A 27014-nucleotide genomic window follows, 5' to 3' on the forward strand; every position below is an offset into this window, starting at 1 on the left:
ACCTGTAACTGTAGTTCTTCAAGTGGTCATCTGTGCATTCACACATATGGGCTCTGCACCTGCGCTGAGTCCAGTCGGGAAGCTTCCATAGCTGAGGAACATTTTGGCGGGAACCCTTCCCCCACCATCCACTGCGCATGTCCTAGAGGGTTCCCGCCCATTCCCTCAGTTCCTTGAGACCGCCTAATGTGGCTTTGGATCCGAGGGAAATCCATCACACCTCGGTACCAACATTGAATGTAACACTGCCACCGAAGCTGGGACAGTGGGAAAGTTGTGTGAATGCACAGATGACCACTCAAAGAATTAGTTACAGGTAAGCAACCTGCATTTCTTCTTCGTGGTCTCTGTGCATCACACATATGGGTGATTAACAAGCTCACTTACTGGAGGAGGGTAGGTATCATTAAGCCAAAAACTGATGACAGGAGAGCTCGCCCAAAAGCACAGTCCGAACGTGCTTGAACGTCGAGTTTGTAATGCTTCACAAACGTCAACAGTTTCGACCATGTCACTGCCCTGCACAAGTCCGACAATAGTAAACCTCTGGCGAAAGCCGTAGACATGGCCACTGCACGAGTGGAGTGTGCACCGAGGGGATGAGGGCGTTCCAACCCTGACAAATCATAGCCAATCCAATGGTCTGCACAATCCAGGAGTCCAGTCATTGGGAGGAGAGAGTCCCTCTAGGACCGCCGTAACAAACAAAAAGGTGTTGTGTGGTACAGAACAATGCCGACCTGTATCTGTAGAAAGCCAATGCTCTCCTGACATTGAGAGCGTGCAACTTTCTCTCCAGGTCAGAAGAGGGGTCCAGGAAGAAGGTTGGTAGCAATATGGACTGGTTAATGTGGAAGTCAGAGACTACTTTGGGGAGAAAGGCAATATTCAGCCTAAGATCTACCTTGTCTTTATGAAAAATCATGTAGGGATGGTCTACCCTCAAGGCACAAAGTTCACTAACATGTCTAGAGGACGTGATAGCCACTAAGAAGGCAACTTTCCACAAGAGCAGGCAAAGGTCTGTCACGGCCAGAGGTTCAAAAGGCTTCGAAATGAGAGCATGTAAGACCACTAAAGACTCCATTGAGGGACCAATGTTCGAACTGGGAGAGCCAAGTTCTTCAGACCTCGCAGGAACTGGTGAGTGGTAGGGTGAGTAGAAAGGAAAAAACCTTGAACTAGCCCTCTATAATGAGAAAGAGCCACCAGATAAACTCATAAAGATGCGAGTTTCAATCCTTTTTGAAACAAACTATGTAGAAAAAAGAGAACATTCTCCTAAGAAGCATGAAGAGGATCAAAAGCATTAAGATCGGCAAAGGACTGGAAAGAGGACCATTTCGCAGTGTAGGAATGACGAGTAGCTGGCTTTCTCGCCACATCAAGGATTGCCTGAACTCCAGGCTGAACCCAGGAAGGAGAGATCAGTGCTGGATGCTCCAGGCTGTGAGGCGCAGTGTGTAGAGATCCGGATGGCAAATCCTGCCTTGGTCCCGAGCGAATTAGGTCCAGATCCTGAGGAAGGTAGACGAATCTCTCCTCGCGAAACAGAGTAAAGTTGGAAACCATGGTTGTCTTGGCCACCAAGGAGCAATGAGAATGCAGTCCGTCATGTCATTCGCTATCTTCTGTAGCACCTTGGAGAGGAGCGGAAATGGTGGGAACAGGTAAAAAAGTTCTCCCTGCCATCGAATTTGGAACGCATTGCCTAGGGAGGATCGACCGACCCCTGCTCTCGTACAGAAGTGGGGGCATAGGGCATTCGCTGGAGTGGCGAACAGATCTGTTGTTGGGAGTGCCCCAGTGCTGGAAGAGGAAATGTAGAATAGAAGCTGACATCTGCCACTTGTGAGGAGACTGGTACCATCAGCTTAGGGTGTCTACTAAGACATTGTCCTTTCCAGCAATATGAAGAGCACTCAAGAGAATGCCCCACTGAATTGTCCATTGAAAAATGCTCAATGTGAGCTGACGACTCATGAAGAATGCATCCCATCCTGCTTCTGGATGTACCAGAAGACTGACGTATTGTCCGTCAAAATTTGAATGTGTCTGCCTTGAAGGTAAGGCTTCAAAGCATGCATTGCTTTCCACATTGCAAGGAACTCCAAAAAATTTATGAGGTATTCCTTTTCTTTTGGAGACCATAAGCCCTGAGTCCGCAATGGACTGCAGTGGGTTCCCCATCTGGAAAGCGAGGCATCCGTTGTCCAGATTCGTGTAGGTGGCTGCTGGATGAAAGGCATGCCCCGATCCAAGTTGTTAGGCTGAATCCACCAGAGGAGGGAAGTTAGCACGTCAGTCAGGATGGAAAGGCGACAACACTGAGCATCTAGACTGGAGTTGTGGTTTCGGAGTAACCAATTTTGTAGTGGTCGCATCTGAAGTCTTGCCCACCTGACAACAGAGACCATAGTGGCCACGTGGCCCAAGAGAACTTGAATGGAGCGGGTGGTGGCCGAACGACAGGTAAAGACAGTCTCCGCAAGAGCAATTAATTGTGTTGGTCGGCTGCAAGGGAGGTAGGCTCGTGCAACTACGGAATCCAGTAGAGCTCCTATAAACTGGAGACATTGAGTTGGCTCCAGAGCTGACTTTTCTCTGCTAACACAGAGACCCAATGTGCCAAGAAGGTTTAGAACAATCCCTATGGCACAGCAAAGATCCCTCCTTGAATCCAAGACCAGGAGCCAATCGTCGAGATAAGGATACATTTCAATGCCTTGCAGCCTCAGGTACGCGCACACGACCGCCATGCACTTGGTCAAAACTCTCGGGGTGGTTGCCAGGCCAAATGGCAGGACCCCAAACTGGAACATGTCGGTACCAATGACAAAGTGCAGGTATTGATGGTGGGCATCCACAATTGCTATGTGGAAGTAGGCGTCCTTCAGGTCCACACTGGCAAACCAGACATTCTTTCGAAGAAGAGGGAGCCAAAGTGATCATTCTGAACCTTCTGGGTTTGATAAACTTGTTCAAGTTCCTTAAATCCATGATGGGGCGAAGGCCTCCATCCTGTTTCGGTATGGTGAAGTACTGGAAGAAGCCGTCATCCTGATGGAATGGAAGGACTCTCTGAATCCTTGGGAGCAAGGTGGACATCTCCAGAAGGAGGGCCTGCAACGGTGGTGTGACACAAACAGCTCCCAGAGGGGGGAGAGTGAGAAATTCAATCATATAACCTTGAGCAATTATGTCCAACACCCAGGTGTCTGATGTTATCTTCTTCCAGGTCTGTAGGAAGCGTGACAGAACAGAACCGAAAAGGGGTGTGTGGAAAGAGTGAGAGCAATGAACGTTGGGGAGTCAAAGCTGACGCTTTGAAGATAAGTCGTTCCTACTGTGTTAATGAAATTTAGCAGAGAAAGTAGGCCGTTTCTTTTGTTGACTTGGTTGGTAGCGCTGGTACAGTCAAACTGCTGTTTGGTCATGTATGGTTGGGGCCGAAACTATCCGCAGCCCTGGTACTTTTGCTGTAATGGTTGAGGATCCAAGCCCATGTTATGAGCAAGTTATCTTTGCTTTCTGGACAGTCCATCTGCTCGTCCGTTTTTGAACTGAAGAGCCCTTCTCCGCTGAAAGGCAGATCTTCTATTTAAGACCTAGCTTCAGGAGTCAAACCCACAGACCTCAGCCAAGCATGTCTTCTGAGGGCAATAGAACCAACCATTGATTTGGCATGACAATCTGCGGCATGCCTCGAGGTATTAATCTGCTATCTCAATAATTTGACAGCTTCAGCATGGAAGACCCTGGCAAGTTCCTTTTGATCCTCTGGAAGATAGGCACAGAGGGAATCCATCTTCTCCCACAGAAATAACTGTTATCTTGCCATCATGGCCTGATAGTTGGCCACTCGGAGCCCCAAAGCCGCCGTCGAATACATCCTCTGACCCAGGAGGTCCAATCTTCTCCTTTCTTTATCAACAGGAGACGCATGAGACTTCTACAATTGACCCTGCGCCGACTCCACAATGTTGGAATTGGAGTGTGGATGTAAATACAGAAACGTTGCGTCCTTCTCCTGCACCCTATAAAGGGATTCAAGGCACTTGGATGTTGGAGCCATGGAGGAAAGAGTTTTCCAAGACTGGTGGACGATCTGTAAAAGAGTCGGGAGAAAAGGCACTGCTACCAGTTTTGATGAGTCGGTGAGGACAGCATTGAAAACAGGGTCCTGGATATGCTCCTCCGGTTGCTGTACATCGATTCGTAAAGACTGCGCCATTCTGCTGACTTGTTCAGCCAACATATCCTCAGAGGGGGATGCCCCATCATGGGAGCCCACTACATTGTCCGGAGATGGAAGGGACAGCGGAACAGAGGAGTATGATGAAGAATCCTATTGGTAGTCATCGGCAGAGTCATGGTGCAAAGTTGTTCGTGGCGCACTGTCCGTTGATGGAATTGGTGGTAGGACAAAGGTTGGGGCCGAGAGCACCAGTTAGATGACTCCACTTGGCTCCTCGGCAGCGAAGCGGAACGAGGTGGCACAGGTGGAGGTACCAGGAACTCATCCCTGTCAGAGGGCTGGGGCACAGTCTTCGGTGGAAGTCAAGGCCGATATCAAGGAGAGCATGGAGCAGCGTATCTGGAGTGCTCCAAAAAGTGTCCTCGATCCCGAGCAGCATGCCATTCATCAAAATGGTAAGACCCTTGCAGAGGGTAAGACCATTCAGAGCATCTGTCCCAGTCGCCTTGGGGGGACCTCGATCCGTCTCTGTGATGATGGTCGAAACGATGGTCCTGATAAGGAGAGAGATACGGTCCTGAGTGAAACTGATGCTCTCAATCCCAAGGAGGAGATTGTAGATGGTGACGTGGGGCCTCCTGCCTCAATGGGGAATGCCTCCGGTCAGAGAGAGCTCTCGATCCCAAGAGACTGGTAGCAAATGGGAAAATTCCCAGATTTTGCTGTTGGACAAGGTCAACACTGGCTCGATGACTGGACCAGCAGGTGCCGGAGAGAGTACATGGATTGGCGAGTCCAGCAACGGAGGGGGTGCTGGGATCCTCAGCTTCGAAGAGGTGTTCCCAACCTCCTTTTTCTTATGTTTTTTCAGGCTACTCGATCCTGACTTCGGAATCTTTGCCTTTTTCGTGATTTTCCTCATGACCGAGAGTGCTAAGGAGCGCCCTGGAGTCGGAGGGTCAGTCTCCTCAACTGAGGTAGCCAGACGAGGAGACTTTGGCATAGAGGAAGACATAGTCACCTCAAGTTTGCCACTCATGGAGGACCCAGCAGCGGTTTTTGGGTCAGTAGCCAACAATGCTCTCCTCCACAGCTCCGCCTTCTGTCTGTCCACTCTTTTGTTTCGTGCCTGCTTAGTAAAGGATTGGCACAGAGAGCAGGAGTCAGGGAGGTGTCCTTCTCCCAGGCAAAAAAGACAGAGAGAATGCGGGTCAGTGGGGGGCAACTTACTCCCACACTTGGCACACTTTCAAAAGGGTGCCTTTGCGGCCATAAGACGGCACCACAGCCACAGTAGACGGACGACGAAGACAAGATGACGAAGGAACTTTTTTTTTTTTTTTGAAGGAAGATGACAAGGACAATGAAGAAAATGGATGAACAAGAGGGCACACAAAAAAACAGCATGAAGAACCGCAGCACTTCCATTTCTGCACAGAGGAAGCTCTGAAAGGACTAACCACTATGGCGGTCAAAAGAGAACTGAGGGAACAGGCAGGAACCCGCTAGGCCATGCGCAGTGGATGGTGGAGGAAGGGTTCCTGCCAAAACGTTCCTCAGCTATGGAAGCTTCCTGACTGGACTTGGGACAGGCGCAGAGCCATGTGTGATGCACAGAGACCACGAAGAACTATGGATTGTGTCCCTTTTACACTCTGAACCAGATATACTGGTTCTGAACCAGAACCAGAATCTTTCATTCTGAAACACCACATTCTCCTGGCTGGAACCCATGTGTACATTATTGCATTGTTTTCCTCAGCCTTGATCCTGCAGTGCTGCCCAGACGTCCTTTCTGTAATTCACTTCGCTTGTACGTGTTATATTTATAAACCTTTCCTGGAGTTGCTATGGTTTCCATTGAATCCAAGCCATTTGGCATACAGCTCATTTCCTCTCAACTTCATCGTTGCAATGAGACCCTCTTTACTAAGATCTTACGTGGAATCTCTGCAGTTATGAACAATGCCACAGGCTATACCAGCAGACCCACAGTTAAGCAAAACGCTAGATCCCCAGTGGAATAGGCATGAGAAGAAACGTCTGTGATGAGAAAATGTAAGACAGCAATTTCAGACAAGCCGTGTTTGGAAAGGACAACACTTCCGCCTATTCACTTACGTAAGCTAGAAAAGTAACAGATTTTGAGTTCTTCTAGTGATGCTTATGATTCACGCTTCTTTGTGGGCTGAAATGAGAAATGATGCAGAAGATGGCATCTGTGACTGCCTCTCCTATATTTTAAAGCAGCTGGGAGGGAGGGGGCGCTAATAGCTACATTGGATTGGAGTAATGGCACTGGCAGGGAGTTAACCCCTTCCACTGTATTATTTTTCCAATCAAAATCACCCCCAAAGTTGCTATTAGCCCCATAACAGGCAAAATACAGATACCTACCTTTTTGTCTCTGCTGCAGGACAAATACTAGCTTTGGGAAGGGGGAATTAGAACAGGAAAATGGCTTTCCACTTTCCCCAAATGTCACTGGACTGAACAAAATTGGAGCCTCTCGTAGCTGCTTTAAACTTTAAAAAAAAGTTGGGAGATCCGATTACAGATCTCCTGCATCACAGGTTTCAACCCCAAATTCCTCACTTTTGACAAGGACATTATTTTTGTAGATGCTGACAAACTTGGCATTCTATTGAGTACCATCTTTGGCCCAGAACTTCACTCATTGAGTAGCTTTAGGCATGTTATTTGTCAGCTTCGGTTTGCCAATTGCGAAAGGTCACAGACTCATTGTGAGGATGGAGAAGAACAGGACTCAAATGCACTCTGAATACTAAAAATACCATATAATTTATTATTAGTAGTATCACCAATCAGCTTACAAATGATACATTACAGTGTTAGAAATCAGATATTATGTTTATAAAGGCTCTGGCAGATAGCTTTGACTAGTGGGCAGTTTAGAAGTGTAATAAAGAAAAGAAAATAACTTAAAAGAGTCAATGCCATGCAAACTCCTACCCCCATGGATTAATAATAATGTTAAATGGTTCTCAATTTCTACTGCAACATTACAGCAGTGCTCCTTAAACTATTCGTTCAGTACCAGCAGTGTCTCTGGTTCACTTTCAAATGGTCCCCAAGATCACAATGAAAATAAGAGAAAAATGCAAGAGAACTGGGAAACTTCTTTTAAGTTTCCACTGCATGCTCAAGACTAAATCCATTTTATCTCCCCATTTTCAAATTAAAATTTAAACTCAAAAAGTCTCTCACACCTTCAAAAGTGGAACAGCTGCAGTAGCAACTTCAAAGAACCTCCTGGCACTTCCCTATGTAGATATAGCTCCATTGGACTGCAGCCACAGAAGATAAACCCAGCAGCTGATTCTTCAGAACTTTCTCCAGACTAGAAAATGTGGTAACAGCATTCCTTGCTACAACAAAACTCAAAAGAAACACTACACCAGGTTTCCCTCAACCTAGTTCCCTCCAGATGTATTGGACCACCAGGTTGACTGGGGTGATGGAAGTTGTAGTCCCACACACCTGGAGAGCATCAGTATGGGGGGGGACTGCACTATATTATAGTATCCACAAGGTTAATTTGGATTTCACTTTTTAATTGGAGAAACTAGAGAAAAAAGACTGCCAAATCCAAGGCCACATAAAGCGGCACAGAGCTATAATGCAGTTTGTTTTGAGAAGGCGAATTTATATACAAAATATTCTGCGTTAAACCCACCCACAGATACCCATATGTTGGAAGTGGCCAGCATATCCGATAGTATTTGTGGGCACAAATTCACAGTAGAACGATCAGTGAGGTTAAACACACGGTGTGCTTCTCTTTGCAAGTGTGTGCGTGTTTCCTAATTTCTGAAGTATAGAGATTGATACTGCTATGAACCACACAACTCCTTGGGTGAAAACAGTAGTGGGTCCAAAAGCAGTTTTATGTTTCCCGTGAGAGTCCGTATATGCCTCACAGAGGGAGACAGCAAGAGAGGCTAGTTGAGATACTGCTGCCTAAACTGAAAAGCTCCATGGAGATGCGGTACTTCCAGAGCATCACAGCCAACCCAGCCGCAGCAGGAGCACAACAGAATCCCAAGATCTGTATACAGGACAAAGACCAAAGGAAAGTGAGTCATCATCAGGGCATTGTGGTTTTCTTTTATTCAAGGTAAAGCTGCTTTTTGTTGGAATGTACCATTCACAGTCTGGACACACGATGCCTTCTTCTATGTAAAAACAACAACCAACGCACCACCAAGTAAAGAAAACCAAAGACAAATTGTTGTGAACATAACCCATGCAGCTAGCCATGCGTGGTACAGTAGGGTTCTGATGTGGAACCGCCAATAACTCTCTTCCCCTATCAAACCAAGTCACGTTTGCATCTCTGGACATGCTCAGCATGTGCTCTGCTGGGGAGCTGGTTATCTCAATGAATGCGTGGGGGCACGTGACACTTTTGTAAAGCAAATGCCTGGCTGAACCATTGGCCCGGTTCACATGATCACGTGCCGACTGCATGTCAGGGAGTTAGCACAATTACCCTCAACAGCACGGCTTGTCATGTTGTGCAAACCCAGCCAAGGCAGCTTCTTGTTGCTGGTAACAAGCCACCCAGCACCCTACAACAGTGCATGGGTTCTGGGTGGTTTATTACCCATGGCAACAAGACACCTTGGCCAGGTTCACACGACATGGCAAGCCATGCTGCTGAGGGTAACGATGCTAATCCTCCAAGCAAGCGCCAGGTATGCGCAGAGGGAGAAATAAGCCAGTGTGGCTTATTTCCCCCTCCACGATCATGCAAAACCTAGTCTCTGGGGCTGTTCACAGAACACGCTAACCCACGCTCAGTGATTGAGTGTGGGCTGTTTGTTGAATCTTGGGTTAGCGTGTTGTCCAAACCCAGGGCATTTTCTGCAGAGTGGCTTGTTAACCATGCAGTGTGGCTTATTTTTCTCCATCAAGCTACCTTGAGAACTCATGGCTTGTTGTTGGATTGTTCAGGGTGCTTAACAAGCCACCCTGCAGAAAATGTCCCGGGTTCAGACAACGCACTAACCCCACAGTTCAACAACAACCCACACTCAACCAGCGTGGGTTAGTGTGTTGTACGAATAGCCCCTCTGTGTCAGTGGCTTAGCGATCTGTACAGAAATTAAACTAAGGTTGTGCCCAGAAGGAAGATTTCCCTACAGCTCAGTCTTTCCCAACCTGGTGCCTTCCAGATGTTTTAGACTGCATCTCCCAGCATTCCCAGCCCACATGGCAATATCTGGAAGGCACAAGGTCAGAGAAGGCTGCTAGAGCTGATTTAGTTCCAGGGGGAAAATACGTCAAGGAAGAGGTGCCAGCTAATGTGATTAAAAACTTTGTGGGCTGTCCCACCCACACAGAACATGTTAGTCCTTGGTCTTTATGGGGGCGTGGGACTGACAGAACTGTACAGGGATCAGCACAGTCTCCATGTGGCTCGCCAGCATCAGGAGTGACAAACCATCACGCTTAAAATTGGAAAACACCCCCCCCCCCCCCGCAATCTGGCAGTGCCCTGAAGGACAGCTTTTCTGAAGCACAAATTATTATAGGTGACTAGCTCCAAAGTGAAAGAGTGGCTTGGGAATGCCTCCTGGTCATTTAAAGAATTCCCTGACAAGAAAGCCTTGAGGTCTGATTTATATATAACCTCAGGCATGTGTGGGATGAGATCCCTTTTTCAAGTGGAAACCTTGCCTTAGAATTGGTGATCTGTGCCACTTTTCTAGAGCGAAATGCAAAAGCAGGACCTGACAGGAATTCAGATTGTGCGATCTTCTCCAAAATAAATAAAATAAATAAATAACTTGAATAACCAGTTCCCACACGTGCACATACAAACAGGATCACTTCAAGAAGTGAACTGTGTGCTATGTCTGAACAGGCCCAAAGAACAAGTCACAGTTTTGCAACACGTTTCATGTATGCTGACTATCGGAAAGATTCAGCAGAAATGAGTACCAATCTGTCATACTGGGAGGAAACTGCAAAAATAAGTGAAATAGCTAGAAAGCACCAAAAATATTTAAAAATGGGGGGTATTCCTGGATTTCAAGGACAACCGCTCTATACCTTTAGGTACGGGTTCCATTGTGTTCTACTTTAGTATCCTACACTGCAATAAAGGTGTAACTAGCGTTATAAAACATAAATTAGAAAACGTTTAATCTAAAAACACAAGCAGCTGGACGAAAACAGTGCAAGATCTGCACTAGTTTAATTTAGCACTGTACTGGCAAGTTAAACCACTGTAATCTCTGGAGTTTACACGCCCTTAGCACGGCCAAAGTACTGCAAGAAATACCTTGTTTACAGTGGTACAGACATAAATCAGTTGATTTTACACCAGTGTAAAAGAGAAACGGGCAAAAGTGGAACCGAGATTTCAAACATAAAAGATGTTCTGCCACTGTCTGCCGCATACTTCACTTAGCAATTGTGCTTACTGCACTGACACTGGTGCTGGCTGCACACATAAGGCATGAAAAGGAAATGTGCATTTCTACACAACTGGAAACAAAAAGATCCCAACAGATGCAACGGGCCACAGGCATACATTGCATATTTAGAAACATGTGTCTCCCTTTCATGCTTTTTCTGATTATTGATATTCCAGAAAATACCAGTGTAGCCATGGAAACATGACTGCAGTGTAAAGTGATCCTCAGTATTTTCACCCTAGATCATACTGATGAGCTCTCTAAAGGAGGGAGAGAGGCAGAAGCAAAGAATGAAAACTTCAGTCCTACATTCAAGGAGGCTGGGATCTAATTAGACATACAATATGGCCTAGGGTATAACACAATCCATTTTGTTGCCTTTTTCCTGCACAATCCCAGATCTGATTGGCAGATAAAAGCCATGAAACACTAGGAGTAGCATTTACTGTTAAAAGTGCAGACAACCAAAACTGCATGGGGTTTCCCTTGCTATGTTTAGCTTTTAGTATTCATCTATGAAATATCATGATCTCATAGTGTAACATTTTATTTTGTTCCCTTTAAAGTGCAAAAAAAAGAAGTTTAAAAGGGGTCTTGTCCATAGGAAAAATTCAAGCCTTAAAAGATTTCTAAGTCCTTGTAACATTTTGTAATTGAAAAGCTAAAATCCCTTGTGAAGAGATGTCTCTGAGGTTAAGCAGATCCAAATTCTGACATCCACTTCTCATATCTCTCCAGGTCTGCAGCTGAAACAGACTTGGAGATTTTCTTCAGGGCCAGGTCAAAGTCTCCCTTGGTAACAGGCATCTGCAGCTCTTCTTTAGATAATGCACGGATCTCTTCTGGCGATAAGCCATTAATGCGCCGCCTCATCGCCATCAGAGAGGCATCCCTAAAAACAAAGGAACATACAAAAGAATTACTAATACGGATGGACGGATCACCCTATTTAAGGTCTGTGTCAGTTTCTCACATGCTTAATCATAATTCCCTTCCCTCCCATTTCTGAGAATTTTTTAAACCCATACAAAAAATTGTATTAATTGCCCCTAAAATATATCTTAATATATGCAACCCCACCACCAAATATGCATTTGGTATGCATCTTTGAGCCAAGAAATGAATGGCAAAATCCACAATCTACAAAGGATAGCTGCATTCCAAGCTGCTTATTAATCTAGGAAATACAAATTAGGTTGGTTTGCGGACCTAACAAAATTCTGTAGCATCCCTAATTACTAACACTGTATGCTAGGAACTATATGAATTTTGATTACCTCTGTACTTTGCAGGGTTCTAGCAGTTATGTGTAAAACATTTTACTTTTATCTATCTCATTGTCCCTCTTAGCAAAGCTAGCTTCCATATCTCTAATATTCCCAATGGTAAAATAACCTAAAGGGCACATTGCAACTGAAATTGACTAAAGCAACTGGTAAATGTGCAGAGATAATTAAACCTATAAAAATCGTATTACAATGATTTATGGAGATGAGGCAATTGTTCAACTCATGAACTAAAATGCTGCTGAACCACTACAGTCTCTTCAGTCTCTGGACCCATCCTCCTCTACACTGGGCAAAAAGGCCATGATCAAGTCTGAAAATCTAATTCCATATACATGCCTGGATACAGAGTGAAGAAGCAGGCTTCTACACTTTTCCCCAGGTACGGTAACTTCTCCTGCAGCTGTTTTAAGCCATGGAGTCACTGCAGGCATGGCATAAAATAGGTCAAACAGGATGCATAGTGGAGGAGAATCCCTGCTAAACCCATTAACCAGAACAAAACAACTTAGGAGTCAAATCTGCTTGTAAGCTAGTATTGCAGATTATCTCTCCTTCAAATAGTTTTAGGACTGTGGCACTGTCCTAGATGGTGGCTGTATCTGCTGTCACTACCACTTGCCAATGTGCACTTTTCTTCCCCAGAGAATGAGGCCACTGCCACAGCCAGAGCTGCAATTCAGCCAGGCAGCCTTGCCAGCACTGGAGATGTTGTGGTTGCTTAGCAACCCCCGGGCCTGCTCTTCAATCATATCCGGGTTAAACAGTGAGTTTGGTTGCTCAGGTCATCCTCAAAGGCCGTGTTCTGTGTACTTGCACTGTCAGAGGTACAGTGGGTATGTACAGGAGAGTCCAGGCCTTCTCATTTGTAGTGCACAGGCATTAAAGGGCCCTCCCTGGGGAGACATGCCTGGCTTTTTTTTACATTTTAGAAGGCAAGTCAATGCTATTCTTTTTCACAAGGCTTTTGAAGGAGAGGACGGACAGCTATTTTGATCCTTGCTGTGTACTGTTTGATAGTTTTGCTCTTGTTGCCCATTTATCCCCACTGAAACAAACATGCCACTCCTCCAATGTAATTCATCTGCCAAACTGTCCATCTCAGCAGTTTCAAAGACACAGAAACCATTTTGTAATTCACAGCTTAGAAACAAGCTCCTAGGATCAAGCCCAAACAATTCCAGCTTCAATCAAAAGACTTTCTGTTAATTTGCCACCCCCTGACTTGCAGTCTTCAGAAGATTTTGCCATAAAGTAAGTGGTTAAAATGCGAATCTTTCACTTGTTATTCTAAAGGCAGCTTCTGTAAATTGAAAACAGTAATTATTATTAAATAATTATGCAGAATCCACAAAAGGATTAAAGGTTATTAAGTTTTAATTTCAACTGTGATCATCTAAGGGGGGCATTTCAAATTGTGTTCTGCTGAACCCTGCAACTCCTCAAAAATGTATCAGGAGTCCCTCAAAGAAAAGACAAGAATGTAGGAAGCTGCCATATACTGATTCAGACCATTGGTCCATCTAGCCCAGTATCATTGACAATGACTGACAGCAGCTCTCAAGGGGCTCAGGCAAGATTCTTTCCCAGCCCTACCTGGGGATGCTGGGGATTGAACCCGGGACCTTTTTCATGCAAAGCAGGTGCTCTACCTTTGCTACAGCCCCTCCCCATCAATAATGGCCGAAAAATTCCCTAACAGGGAACATATCTGTCACTATCAAACTTCCCCTGAAAAACACCGCCCAAAAGGCAAACTGAATATGCTTTAGGTCCCACTGTCAATTTACAAGGAGCAACAGTAAAGCCCAAGAGGTTTGATCAACATCCCGCATGAACAGTGTATGCCCTAGAATAGTTCCCAGTCTCTTTTGCAACATTCAGGGATTCTACAGCAGACTTGTTGGTTCCTTGGCAGACAATTTGACATGGACACGATTTCTTGAAAAAGTAAAGTTTAAAAAGCATAAGGCAGAAAATTCAGAGTCCAGCAATGTTCCTGAATAAGCATTCAGTAAGTACAGTTTGTCCAATAATTCTGCTTTTCCTTGGCTTGCAAATATAGGAAATAAAATACCTGCAAACATTAGTGATATCAGCACCAGAGTAGCCTTCTATCTTCTCAGCAATTTCTTCCAGGCTGATGTCAGGATCCAGTTCTACTTCCCGAAGATTAATCTTAAGCAGCTCTGCTCTGCCTTTTGCTGCAAAAATAAAGTTATTTGATTAGAGCAGGCCTACAAACATGTAAGTACTCTATGCAACATTTAACTTTGCAATTTGCTTTTTAAGGAAAAATTATTGAACAAAAAAGGCCTGCGAGCAATTTTGCTGATGACAGCTCTTGATTTCTAAGACACCAGTACTATGTTAACTGCTGAAGAAAACCATGTGTGTTTTAATGAAAAATTTAATCTATGGTTTGGATCCAATCATCTCATTTTCAGGGAAATCTCTATGTGGGCAGGGGGGGGGAGAGATCCCCAGCCCCCACCCTTTGCCCAAACTCTAAAACACTGTAGGCAAGCATTGTATCAAATGACAACAATTCCTCAAAACCTGCCTTTTCTCTGTGGCCTTTGACTTACCCTTTATATCCTGATACCCAGCTGCAATCAGGCCTTAAGTACATGTAATAGCATTTGTCCGCATTCTTGTCTCCCTCCTTCTATTTTTCTCCATTGTCTACGTTCGACTGCAAGCACAGACTGATGGTACAGTATAAACAGCAACAACAGAAAGCATATGAGCTTTCTCTGGTTATCACACTGTGCAAGTTATACAGTACTTGTATAGCAACATTCTATGCATATGTCGTAGTTTATGTTTTGTGCTGTGTTGGCAGTTATGAAATATTAGTCTCAAGAAACACAGACTAATCACTCTGAACATTTTGAGGATTCTGTGTAGATGTCTCACTCCGGGTGGCTTTGGATATTGCCCAAAGCAGCAACAGTGTAAGTGTGTATGGGTTGTGCTTTTTCAAAAGTGCTTCTATGTCTCATGTGAAATGGGGGGGGGGGGGGGAGAGACGGACACACACATTAGGAGGATATACATTCTGCATTGCATGGGCAGAGTGGGAAACAACCAAGGCTGATGGGGAGGGCAATCCTATGGTCCCTGGACAGCATCCCAGAGACCATAGGATTCTTTGGAGACCCCCCTCCCAGGCTGTAGACAGCCTCGGAAGGGGACTCTGGAATCTGATCTCTCCCCCTGCCCCTCAGAGCCACCACAGAAAAAACTGCAATGCCTGCATTGTTGTTCAGTCGTTAAGTCGTGTCCGACTCTTTGTGACACCATGGACCATAGCACGCCAGGCCTTCCTGTCCTCCACTCTCTCCTGGAGTGTGCTCAAGTCCATATTCATTGCATCGGTGATGCTATCTAGCCATCTCATCCTCTGCCGTCCCCTTCTCCTTTTGCCTTCAATCTTTCCCAGCATCAGGGTCTTTTCCAGGGAGGTTTCTCTTCGCATTAGGTGGCCAAAATATTTGAGCTTCAGCTTCAGTATCTGTCCTTCCAATGAGCAGTCAGGGTTTATTACCTTTAGGATGGACTGATTTGACCTCCTTGCAGTCCAGGGGACTCGTAAGAGTCTTCTCCGGCACCACAGTTCGAAAGCATCAATTCTTCGGCACTCAGCCTTCCTTATAGTCCAGCTATCACAGCCATACATTACTACTGGGAAAAACATAGCTTTGATTATACGAACCTTTGTCGGCAAGGTGATGTCACTGCTTCTTACTATGCTGTCTAGGTGTGCCATAGCTTTCCTCCCAAGGAGCAAGCATCTTTTAATTTCATGGCTACAGTCACCGCCTGCGGTGATCTTGGAGCCTCAGAAAATAAAAGCTGTCACTGCTTCCATTTCTTCCCCTTCTATATGCCAGGAAGTGATGGGGCCAGATGCCATGATCTTCGTTTTGTTAATGTTGAGTTTCAAACCAGCTTTTGCACTCTCCACTTTCACCCTCAACAAGAGGCTCTTTAGATCCTCTTCGCTTTCTGCCATTAGGGTGGTATTGTCTACGTATCTGAGGTTGTTGATAATTCTCCCGGCAATCTTAATTCCGACCTGTGATTCATCCAACCCGGCATTTCTCATGATGTACTCTGCATATAAATTAAATAAGCAGGGCGACAATATACAGCCTTGTCATACTCCTTTCCCAATTTGGAACCAATCGGTTGTTCCATGTCTGTCCAGTTCTTACTGTTGCTTCTTGACTCTCATACAGGTTTCTCAGGAGACAGGTAAGGTGGTCTGGTACTCCCATCTTTTTAAGAATTTGCCACAGTTTGTTGTGATCCACACAATCAAAGGCTTTAGCGTAGTCAATGAAGCAGAAATAGATGTTTTTCTGGAATTCTCTTGCGTTCTCCATGATCCAGCAAATGTTGGCGATTTGATCTCTAGTTCCTCTGCCTCTTCGAAACCCTGCTTGTACTTCAGGTAGTTTTCAGTTCACATGCTGATGAAGCCTAGCTTGTAGGATTTTGAGCATCACCTTGCTGGCATGTGAAATGAGCGCAATTGTGCGGTAGTTTGAACACTCTTTGGCATTGCCCTTCTTTGGAACTGGAATGTAAACTGACCTTTTCCAGTCTTGTGGCCACTGTTGAGTGTTCCAAATTTGTTGGCATATTGAGTGCAGCACTTTAACAGCATCATCTTTTAGGATTTTTTTAAATAGCGCAGCTGGAATACTGTCTTCTCCGCTAGCTTTGTTGTTAGTAACGCTTCCTAAGGCCCACTTGACTTCACTCTCCAGGATGTCCGGCTCAAGTTCAGTGACCGCAAAATCATAGCTATCAGGGACATTCAGATCTTTCCTGTATAGTTCTTCTGTGTATTCTTTCCACCTCTTCTTAATCTCATCTGCTTCTGTTAGGTCCCTGCCTTCTTTGTCCTTTATCATGCCCGTCTTGGCACAAAACATTCCCTTGCGATCTCCAGTTTTCTTGAAAAGATCTCTAGTATTTCCCATTCTGTTGTTTTTCTCGATTTCTTTGCATTGTTCATTTAAGAAGGCCTTCTTGTCTCTCCTTGCTATTCTCTGGAACTCTGCATTCAGTTGGATATATCTTCCCCTTTCTCCCTTGCTTTTTGCTTCCCTTCTTTCCTCAGCTACTTGTAAAGCCTCATCAGACAGCCACTTTGCTTTCTTGCATTTCTTTTTCTTTGGGATGGATTTCGTTGCTGCCTCCTGAACAATGTTACGGACCTCTGTCCATAGTTCCTCAGGCACTCTGTCTATCAGGTCTAATCCCTGAAATCTATTCCTCACCTCCACTGTATATTCATAAAGGATATGATTTAGGTCATACCTGAATGGTTTAGTGGTTTTCCCTACGTTCTTCAATTTAAGCTGAAATTTTGCAACAAGAAGCTCATGATCTGAGCCACAGTCAGCTCCAGGTCTTGTTTTTACTGACTATATGGAGCTTCTCCATCTTTGGCTGCAAAGGACATAATCAATCTCATTTCGATATTGACCATCTGGTGATGTCCATGTGTAGAGTCGCCTCGTGCTGTTGGAAAAGAGTGTTTGCTATGAGCAGCGTGTTCTCTTGGCAAAACTCTATTAGCCTTTGTCCTGCTTCATCTTGTACACCAAGGCCATGCTTGCCTGTTATCCCGGTGATTTCTTGACTTCCTACTTTAGCATTCCAATCCCCTATGATGAAAAGGTGTTTTTTTGGTGTTCGTTCTAGAAGGTGTTGTAGGTCTTCATAGAACTGATCAACCCCAGCTTCTTCGGCCTCAGTGGTTGGGGCATAGACTTGAATTACTGTGATGTTGAATGGTTTGCCTTGGATTCGTACTGAGATCATTCTATCGTTTTTGAGATTGTACCCCAGTACTGCTTTTCCCACCCTTTTGTTGACTATGAGTGCTGCTCCATTTCTTCTACAGGATTCTTGCCTACAGCAGTAGATATAATGGTCACCTGAATTAAATTCGCCCATGCTTGTCCATTTTAGTTCGCTGATTCCCAAGATGTCGATGTTCAATCTTGCCATCTCATGTTTCACCACCTCCAGCTTACCTTGATTCATTGATCTTACATTCCAGGTTCCTAAACAATATTGTTCTTTACAGCATCGGATTTTCTTTTCACCACCAGACACATCCACAGCTGAGTGTACTTTCAGCTTTGGCCCAGCCGCTTCACTCTTTCTGGTGCTACTTGGAAATTCCCTCTGCTCTTCCCTGGTAGTATATTGGACACCTTCCGACCTGAGGGGCTCATCTTCCGGTGTCATATCTTTTAGCCTTGTGGTACGTTCCATGGGGTTTTCTTGGCAAGAATATTGGAGTGGGTTGCCATTTCCTTCTCCAGTGGACCACATTTTGTCAGAACTCTCCGCCATGACCTGTCCACCTTGGGTGGCCCTGCACGGCATAGCTTATGGCTTCACTGAGTTACGCAAGCCCCTTCGCCACAAGAAGGCAGTGATCCATGAAGGGGCATGCCTGCATTACAAGGTTGCAAAAGCAGTGTCAGAGGACATCAGAGCGGTCTGAAAGGGGGGATAGTGGAGAGGCCAGATTGTGAAAATCCCCAGCCCGAGGCCCACCCATGCCAGTGTGCCTCTGCTAGCCAGGCTCATCGGCCCATCGGGGGGGGGGGGGGGCAAAGGAGGATGGAGAAGCAAAAATTGCCTCCGTCGCTCCTCCAGCCCTGCTGGCAGCAAGCTGGCAGGGCATTAAATACTTGGAAGCCTCAGAAATCAGAGGCTTCTATCCAGTGAGGGCTCAGCCCATAGGATCTCAAACTGAGATATTATTTGCATGTAGTAGTTCTTGATTTGACCAGTTTGTAACATAAGCACAAACCTACATCAACCAGAATGGGCATTCATATTACATGTCCTTGTCTTCCACTTTCTCTTCTGCATTACAGATAAGCCAAAGTTCAGATAAATGGCATGACAGAGGTTTTCAAGGCAATTTAAATCACACGTAAAGAAAAACACCCTAACCAGCCATAATGGCACGCCTCCCATTGTAAGCTGAAACGACAGATTACATACACATGATATGAAGTTGCCACTCCAAATGAAATGTCTGTGTTAAACATTCCCCAGCCCAGCCCCTTAAGCTTTAGGATCACTTATCACGTATCTCGATGACATCACTTGGGATTCCTTATCAGAAAAGAGGCAACCAATGACATGGAAGTGGAGAAACTAACATCAATGTCATGATGTGGTAAGTGATCCTAAACACAATGGGAAACAGGGGAAAGACTTGAAGCCATTTTCACCAGCAGCCGCATGTCATGCAGAAATGTGTCACTGTGACCCTGAGATTTTGCAAGTGCAAGGGTCAGGCTGTATGACTATGAAGGTCCTACCCTCCTCCATGCCCACTCACAACTGCTGTCATATTGAAGTTTTATTGTTATCTTCAGGACTCATGAAGGAAAGTAGGCACCCCACTGTATCAAGAGAAGACACAGCTATATAAATCTAAAATGATAAAGAACCGTGAAATTCATGGCATATCTGACTGACAGCCAGGAAAGCAATCTATGAGGACGCATCCTCAGGCAAGGGAACAATCAGCCAGCTACTATCTGAAGGGCTGGAAATCTAATCATAAAGGTTGGGCAAGAGTTGATTTACTAGGAGATGCCTGGAAGTGAACATTCATAGATCCGCTTTTCTGCATTCATCAACAAGAGCGGGCAGGTGCCTGGCTATATTTCTTTAAAGATGTCTAAAGGCTGCCTTCAGGTGCTCATTCAAGGATTGCCTGTTAAACATTCAAAATAAATTCCAAGCTCATTAAATTAACTTGCATCCAAAACCCGCAATTCACCTCATTGGGTCTGCAATGATGTACTGGTGCATTTTGATTCTGCAATCTCAAGCATTAAAAAAAAAAACATGAAGAACAGGCAAGTTATTAACCCCTGAAAATGTAACGTTTGTACCGACCTGTCAATGGATTCTTTAACGGCCCCCTAGGGACACTTCAAAAAATGAGAGCAAGGAAAGCACGTTGCGTAGGAAATGGTTATAGCGCTCCCACCTGTTGGCAATGGTATATAAATCCTTTTCTCCAGCCTCCTCCTCAAAGCCTCATCAATGTCCCAGGGAAAATTTGTAGCAGCCAGCACCATCACCATTCGCGAAGGGTCGTCATTCTCTAGAGCTCCGCCCACTCCTACATGGACAGAGGGTACAGCTGTACAAGTGGGTACATCCATTTTGTTCAGTTTTAATTGTATATTTTACATGCAATTTAAAAGGTATACCGTCTCCTGCCTCTTGTGAAGAAAAAGGAAAGTAATGTGGTAAAGTGGTTAGAGGGTTGGACTGGAGATCCAGGTTCTAGTCCCTACTTGGCCATGAAGCTCACTTGACCATTGGGTCAGCCACTGACTCTCAGCTTAACCTACCTCAGAGGATTGTTGTGAGAATAAAATGGAGAGGAGGACCACCATGTCAGCTGCCTTGGGTTCCATGCAAGAGGAAAATGGTGGGATATAAATGTAATAATATAAAAAATAAAACTGAAGGGCAGGTTGCTTACCTGTAAATGTGGTTCTTTCAATGGTCATCCGTGAACTCACACATATGGGTTATGCGCTGCATTTGGAACATTCTAGAACTAAACAGAGTTTTAGGTGGGAGCCCCGCCCACCTCCTCTGTGCATGGTCCAGCCATGGCTCCCACCTGCCTCTTGGTTTCGACTCCACCACAGCAGAGGAATAAAGAAGGTGAGGCACTGAAGCGGGGGGGGGGGGTTGTGCAAGTTCACAGATGACCACTCAAAGAACCACAGTTACAGGTAAGCAACTGTCATCCTTTGTGGTCTCTGTGATGCACAGATATGGGTAACTGAAAAGCGAGACTTACTGGAGGAGGAAGATGTCAGGCCAGAATTGAAGAAAGGACCACTCTGCCAAAAGCCGCATTGGCATGAGCTCTGATAGCCAGGCAGTAATGTTTGATGAAGGTAGAGGGCTGAGCCCAGGTCACTGCACTACACAGTTGCAGAAGCAAAATATGTCCAAGGAAAGTAGCAGAGGATGCTGTGGCTCTAGTCAAGTCACCCCATACTTACAGAGGGGCCACTAAGCGTGCCAGTTGATAGGTGAGAAGTATGGCTGAAACCACCCTCTTAGCAAAGCTTTGAGATGACAAACTGGGTGAACCTTCTTGGGTCCTGAGTGGCAGACGAATAAATGAGTTGATTTCCTAAAAGTTGATTTTCTATGGACATAGAATGAAAGTGCCCTTCTGACACCTAGGGAATGAAGCTTGACCTCCATCAGGGAGGTAATTTGAGAAAGGAAAGTTGGTAGTATGATATCCCGAGTTAGATAGAATTGTGAGACAACCTTTGGAAGAAAGGAGCAGTCTGGCAAAGCACTACTTTGTCCAATGAAAAGTTAGGAACGGTTAGTCATGCCTTGGAGCATATAGATTGCTTGCTCTGAATGACAACATAATAGAAGTGCAGTTTCTATTCATCATGAGGATCCTAAGGCTGGCCGTGGCCATAGGTTCAAAGGGTTTGGCTGTTAACTGAGCCAGTACCACTGACAGACTCCAGGCCAGGACTGGAGGAGAGCCCAGGGGACAAAAGTTATCAAGTTCTTTAAGAATGGAGAAGAGTGTAGTTATCCAGAATTGGGAGGCAGATGTAGCAGTTTACATCCTGAAGATTGGGTAGAAGTTGAAGACCACCGTCCTTTTTGGGAACTGTAAAGTGCCTGGAGAAGAAACTGGTGGTCCTTCGATCAGGGGAGAGTTTTCCTATCACACCCTTGCTCAAGAGGGTAGTGATTTCTTCTCTTAAAACCTGGGTAGGGCGAGTAGAGTGGAAGATTGCATTCTGTGGATGCAATGAAAAAGACTTCGCCATCCAACGGGAGGTGCTCCACTCTCCATCTAGCTTCCTGGTGGAATCCTGCAGTATGGAGACAGGCATGACATCTCAAAGAAATAGTAGTTGCCATGGCCTTTGAACCACAATTGGCCATGTGGCAGGCTGTGTTGATCTGTTGGCCTGCTAGCCGGTGGGCTTCAGCCTGGAATATCATCACCAGGTTTTTGCCATCTCCTGGGAGACCGTCGAAGGAAGTTTCTGCTTTTTCCCATAAGAACTGTTGGTAAGCCGCCATGCATGCCTCATAGTTTGACGAACAAAGTGACAGGGCTGCAGTGGAGTAGACTCTGTGTCCCACTGAGTCTAATTCTCTTCTCTCTGAATCCATGGGAGCTGAGTAAGACTTTTGTTTTGTCTTTGAGTGGGATGCTTTCACTATTGTGGAGTTTGGCATGGGGTGTTTGAAGAGGAAAGAACAATCTCTTTCTTGAACCCTATATAGATTCTCTATTTTTCTAGATGTAAGCAGAAGAGTGGGGGCCGCGGTGGCTTAGCGGTTAAGACGCTGAACTGCAGACTGGAAGGTCGGCAGGTCAGCAGTTCGAGACCCGAGTGCTGCATGACGGAGTGAGCTCCCGTCTTCAGTCCCAGCTTCTGCCAACCTAGCAGTTCGAAAGCAAGAAATTGCAAGTAGATAAATAGGTACCGCCTCGGCGGGAAAGGTAACAGCGTTCCGTGCACCTCGGTGTTCAGTCATGCCGGCCACATGACCACGGAAGCGTCTTCGGACAGCGCTGGCTCTTCAGCTTAGAAACGGGGATGAGCACCGCACCCTAGTGTCGGACACGACTGGTTGGGGACACCTTTACCTTTTTTTTTAAGCAGAAGAGTAGAGGGTTTTGCCCAGGATTGTTTGATTACGTGCAGTAATGTTGGAAGCATCGGGATGATAATGGGTGGAGCTAAGTCTGGTTGTACCCTTTTAAAGACTGGATCCATGAACGGGACCAGGGGGACTTTACTCTCTAAGCCAAGGGATTTTGCCTTTCTGAGAATTTGTTCTGCATACGGTCTGATGTCATCCAATGAGGAGAGAGAATTTTGATCCCCTATGGCAGCATCTAGTGAGAAGGTTGAAGCCCGGACAGAGGTAGTGGAAGACGAGACTGAGCAAGTAATCCTGTGCCTGAAGAAGGGTCATTAGTCAATGTTTGTATATTAGGGGTCAGCAGTGGCTGAGTAATTTGTACAGCCAGCGGTGACTGCGTAGTGGCCAGTGGCTCCGGGACTTTTTTCAGGATTACATCCTGAAAAAAATTGGCTGGAAGAGGAGGGTAGAGAGTGACTGACACACTCGTAAAGCTTCGTACCATGGTAGGTTCTAATAACTGGGCATCAGGCAGTTTAGATACTGTGTGAGAAGGTGTTGCATAACTTGAAGTTGCCTTAAATCATTCTAGACAGTGAGAGAAACAAGAATGGTGAAGATAGGGATGGTAATGCACATAGACCCTATCTCTATAATGATGTCGTCTTAGCAGGGAACGATCATCATCATAATGAAAGGGAGACCTATAGATGCATCTATGGGTCTCCCACAGCATATCGTAGTGATGATGAAGAAAACTTCCCGAAGAGGCCAAGGAAGCCAGTGAGGTCTGTTGGTATCAAAGGGATCCATACTTCCTTAGAGAATAGTCTCAGGATATGGATACTATGGCAAGAAGTGTTCCCTGGATTCACCTTCTGATAGCGAACCCAGGCACTGCATGCCATCCGGGGAGTTACGGTCCCGTGGGAATTGTCATTTCTCTAGGATTGGTAGCAGCAATCTCATGAAAGTTTGAGGCGCTGTCTGTACTGAGGGTAACTGATTTGGAGCCAACGTAGCCTCAGGTTCGATGCTGGCCTCTATTGTACAGGCCATCCTCTTTACTTTGTTTATTTTCAGTCCCAGAGCCCGGAGGTTAGCAGAGCATTTGTTTCAGAACTTGGTCTGCTTGACCTGTTTGGTCTCAGCCATCAGTACTGAAAGGCCGGTTTCGAGCTGTTGGTCCAAGGGGATGGCCACAGCTGTAGGTACTGCAAGAGCTGGTACTCCCGATACTGGGGACAGTTGCCCTGAAGTGCTTTCCATTATGTTATGCACTGAAAGACGCTGAGAAAGAGCTGGAGCTAGTTTCTTGCAAACAGAAGCTGAAGCAGTATGCAGAGGCTGGTCCAAATGCAGCCGTATCTGCTGACTTGCAGGCTCGTTCCCACAATAGGGCACGGAGGTGATCTTTCTGTTTCTCCTGGCCTGCTTCAGAAAGGCCTGGCAGTGGGTACAGGAGTCCACCCTGTGTAACCCTGCGAGGAAGAGAAGGCAGCTGGAGTGTCTGTCGGTCAACAGTATCTTCCTTCCACAGCGGGTACAATTTTTGAAGAAGGCCTTGGAGGCCATGCACCTCAAACGGGCAGTGAAGAAAAAGAAAGAAAAGACAGGAAAGAAAAAGGAAGCGAGAAAAGAACTCTGTTCAGCACCCCAGGAGGGGACAGTGGGATTTTTAGAGGGTTGTGTTTTTTTTTTGCTGTAAGGCAAGAGAATGTTCTAAATGCTGCTAGTTGCTGCAGCAGACAAAAAGGAACTGAGAGGCAGGTGGGAGCCACACCCGGAGCATGAGCAGTGGAGGTGGGTGGGGCTCCCGCCTAAACCTCTGCTTAGCTCTAGAACGTACCAAACGACTGTTCTGCGCATGCACATATGTGCGAGTCACAGAGACCATGAAGAAGAATCTTAGTTTCCCACAGCAGCAGACTTTGGGGAAGAGGGAACAGGGAAGAATAAGGACACCACCTATTGCAAATTATCTAGGAAGTGGAAAGAAGACCCAGTCATGGAGTATTTATTTTACACAGAGAAGCCACTGGTGTTCCTCTGGAGTCTCACAAGCATGTCTCAGAACAAGAAATGCCACCTTCCAGGGTGACCAGGGGAGATCAACAGAGGAAGGAATTCACACATGCACGCATCCTTTGGAGCATGCGCAGTACAGAACTGCCAAGTTGGGAGGGGAAGGGAAGAGGGAGTTCTAGTGTCTTTTCTGCTGCCAAAGCTCTGGCACCTTCCTCATTACCAACTGTATGTGTGAGAATCCAAAACACAAAGAAGAACCCTGTGGCTTTTCTCTAGTTTCCAACAGGGATGCACAAGGAATTTTATCCTTGTGAATTCTAATGTGAACTGACCTCCCGGACTAATGTGTCAACCAGAACGTAGTTATCTACTGGATTTCATACTCCTCTGAATTTTGTAATGCAGTTTTCAGCTTATATGACATATCAAAATGCATTTTATAAGGCATAGTTTAAGATAAAATATGTTTATAAATGTATATTGTGGCTGAAAATATGTTCAAAACATTTATTTGAGTATGATTTTTCATGCAGATTTTTTTAAATTGCAGATTCATGCAGAAATGGAAGAAAACAGACTTTTGAATGAGCACAAGTGAAAGCAACAGGGACTAGAAATAGACTGATTCAGCCAAACGTAGCTTCCTATGTCTTATTTGTCATTGTTCTTGTTAAAAAGCAGGGTTGTTGAACCTCTTTCAGCCCATTTCAGAGAAGCTCTCAGGTGCAACATTCGAGTAGTGGGCGGGACCAAAGGCCAAAAATACTAGCCTCTTTTAGCTTAAAGCTCTTACTGTCAGTCGCTAAGCCTTAGGAAAGGCATTTCAACCTTTTAGAATGGGGACAAACTGTACAAAAGTCAGGAAGCCACCAAAGAATAGGTGGTTGGGGGAAAGGAGGTGGGACCAGGGGAAGGGAGCATGGCCCTCTGGGGAAGCCCAGAGGACCAGACTGGGGCCCCGGGCATGCCAGATTTGGCTCCCAGGCCTGAGGTTCTGCACTCCTGTGTTAAAGCTGTAATGCCTGGGGCAGGGATCAGGGATTAGAAGGAAAGGAGGCAAAGAGTAGTTTTGTCTGTTATTATACCCATCCAGCGGATAGAATTTTGGAACAAGCATGTGTTGTGAGGTGGTAGTGAAGTATCACAGGACATCCAATCACAAATCAAAGGTTGACTTGTGAGTGCCAAGTCTGGCTTCAAACACACACTAAAGGCACAATCCTATGCACATTTAGACAGAAAAAAAATCCTACATCGCCCAGTTAGGACTGCACCTTAAGAGTTCTAACATTTCTTAAAGTAGGTTACAACTCCACGTGACAACAGGACATCTGTGAAGGGATCACCAGAGACTTTTTAAAAATAGAGCAGTATGGCCATAATCCCAGAATAGGACTCCCTATTCCAATTATGGCCACCAGGTGGTTTTAACCCTTCTCCCTGGGACATTTTCCCAATGCACACTGCTTTACAAGTACTCATATAGTTTCCCCTACTAGGCTAATAGCAGTTTTTGGGTGGGTGGGATTTAGATTTGGGAAATGGCACACAGGGAGAAAATGATTAACACCCTACCATCCCCTCATACGTCTTCCCTGATCTCCAATAGGGGTGTTAGTTACAAAACAAAGCAAAGAACTTCTCAGGAGATCCTCATCATAGATCTACCACTTCATTTCCATTGTGATCTATTTTTCTGATGTTTATATTTGATCTTGTTTTTGTAAACTGTCCTGGAAGCATCAAAGGGTTTATATAAATCTTTTACATAAATCTTTCTGGAGGGGGTTGCACTCCCCCTACAGGATCAGGTCCATAGTTTGAGGGTACTCTTGGACCCAGAACTGTCACTTGAGACACCAGTGGATTCAGTGGCACAGAGCACCTTTTATCAGCTTAGGCTGATATATTAACTACACCCTTATCCAGACACAGATAGCCTAGCTACTGTAATCCATGCTCTGATAACCTCTCATCTGGACTACTGCAATGCGTTATACGTATGGCTGCCTTTGAAAACAATCCAGAAACTTTAGCTGGTTCAAAACAGGGCAGCGAGATTGTTAATGGGGACTGGCCAATGTGATCGTATCATACCAGTACTTTTCCAGTGGCACTGGCTGGCAATCCATGTCCGGGCCTGATTCAAAGTGCTGGTATTAGCATTCAGAGCCCTAAACAGCTTGGTGCCAGGTTATCTGAAGGATCATCTCCTAAGATCATCTTCAGGGGTCCTTCTCTGGGAGCCTCTGCCAAAGGAAGTGAAGTGGGGGCTACCAGGAAGAGGGCCTTTTCTGTTGTGGCACCCCAGCTGTAAAATGAGCTCCCTAGTGA

At 45.5% G+C, this 27014-nt stretch overlaps 1 protein-coding gene and 1 pseudogene across 7 annotated transcripts in view; both read right to left on the reverse strand.

The window, feature by feature from the left end:
• Positions 1–642: 642 nt before the first annotated feature.
• On the reverse strand, positions 643–1572 carry LOC146349563 (uncharacterized; annotated as a pseudogene).
• A 5216-nt stretch (positions 1573–6788) lies between these two features.
• The window catches only part of KATNAL1 (katanin catalytic subunit A1 like 1), a 109662-nt gene continuing 89436 nt past the window's right edge, over positions 6789–27014 (reverse strand). For all 7 annotated transcript variants that reach the window (XM_084842956.1, XM_084842950.1, XM_084842951.1 and 4 more), the window contains 3 exons: positions 19978–20112; positions 14008–14134; positions 6789–11536 (listed from right to left, as the gene is read on the reverse strand). In XM_084842956.1, the coding sequence (XP_084699082.1) occupies positions 11338–11536; positions 14008–14134; positions 19978–20112 (461 nt within the window). In that variant the 3' untranslated portion in view covers positions 6789–11337. The remainder of the gene's footprint in view (positions 11537–14007; positions 14135–19977; positions 20113–27014) is intronic.

The sequence above is a fragment of the Heloderma suspectum genome, chromosome 3 (genome assembly GCF_057233095.1).
Source record: "Heloderma suspectum isolate Gila_16-S chromosome 3, 16-S_ref, whole genome shotgun sequence".
Taxonomy (NCBI): Eukaryota; Metazoa; Chordata; class Lepidosauria; order Squamata; family Helodermatidae; genus Heloderma; species Heloderma suspectum.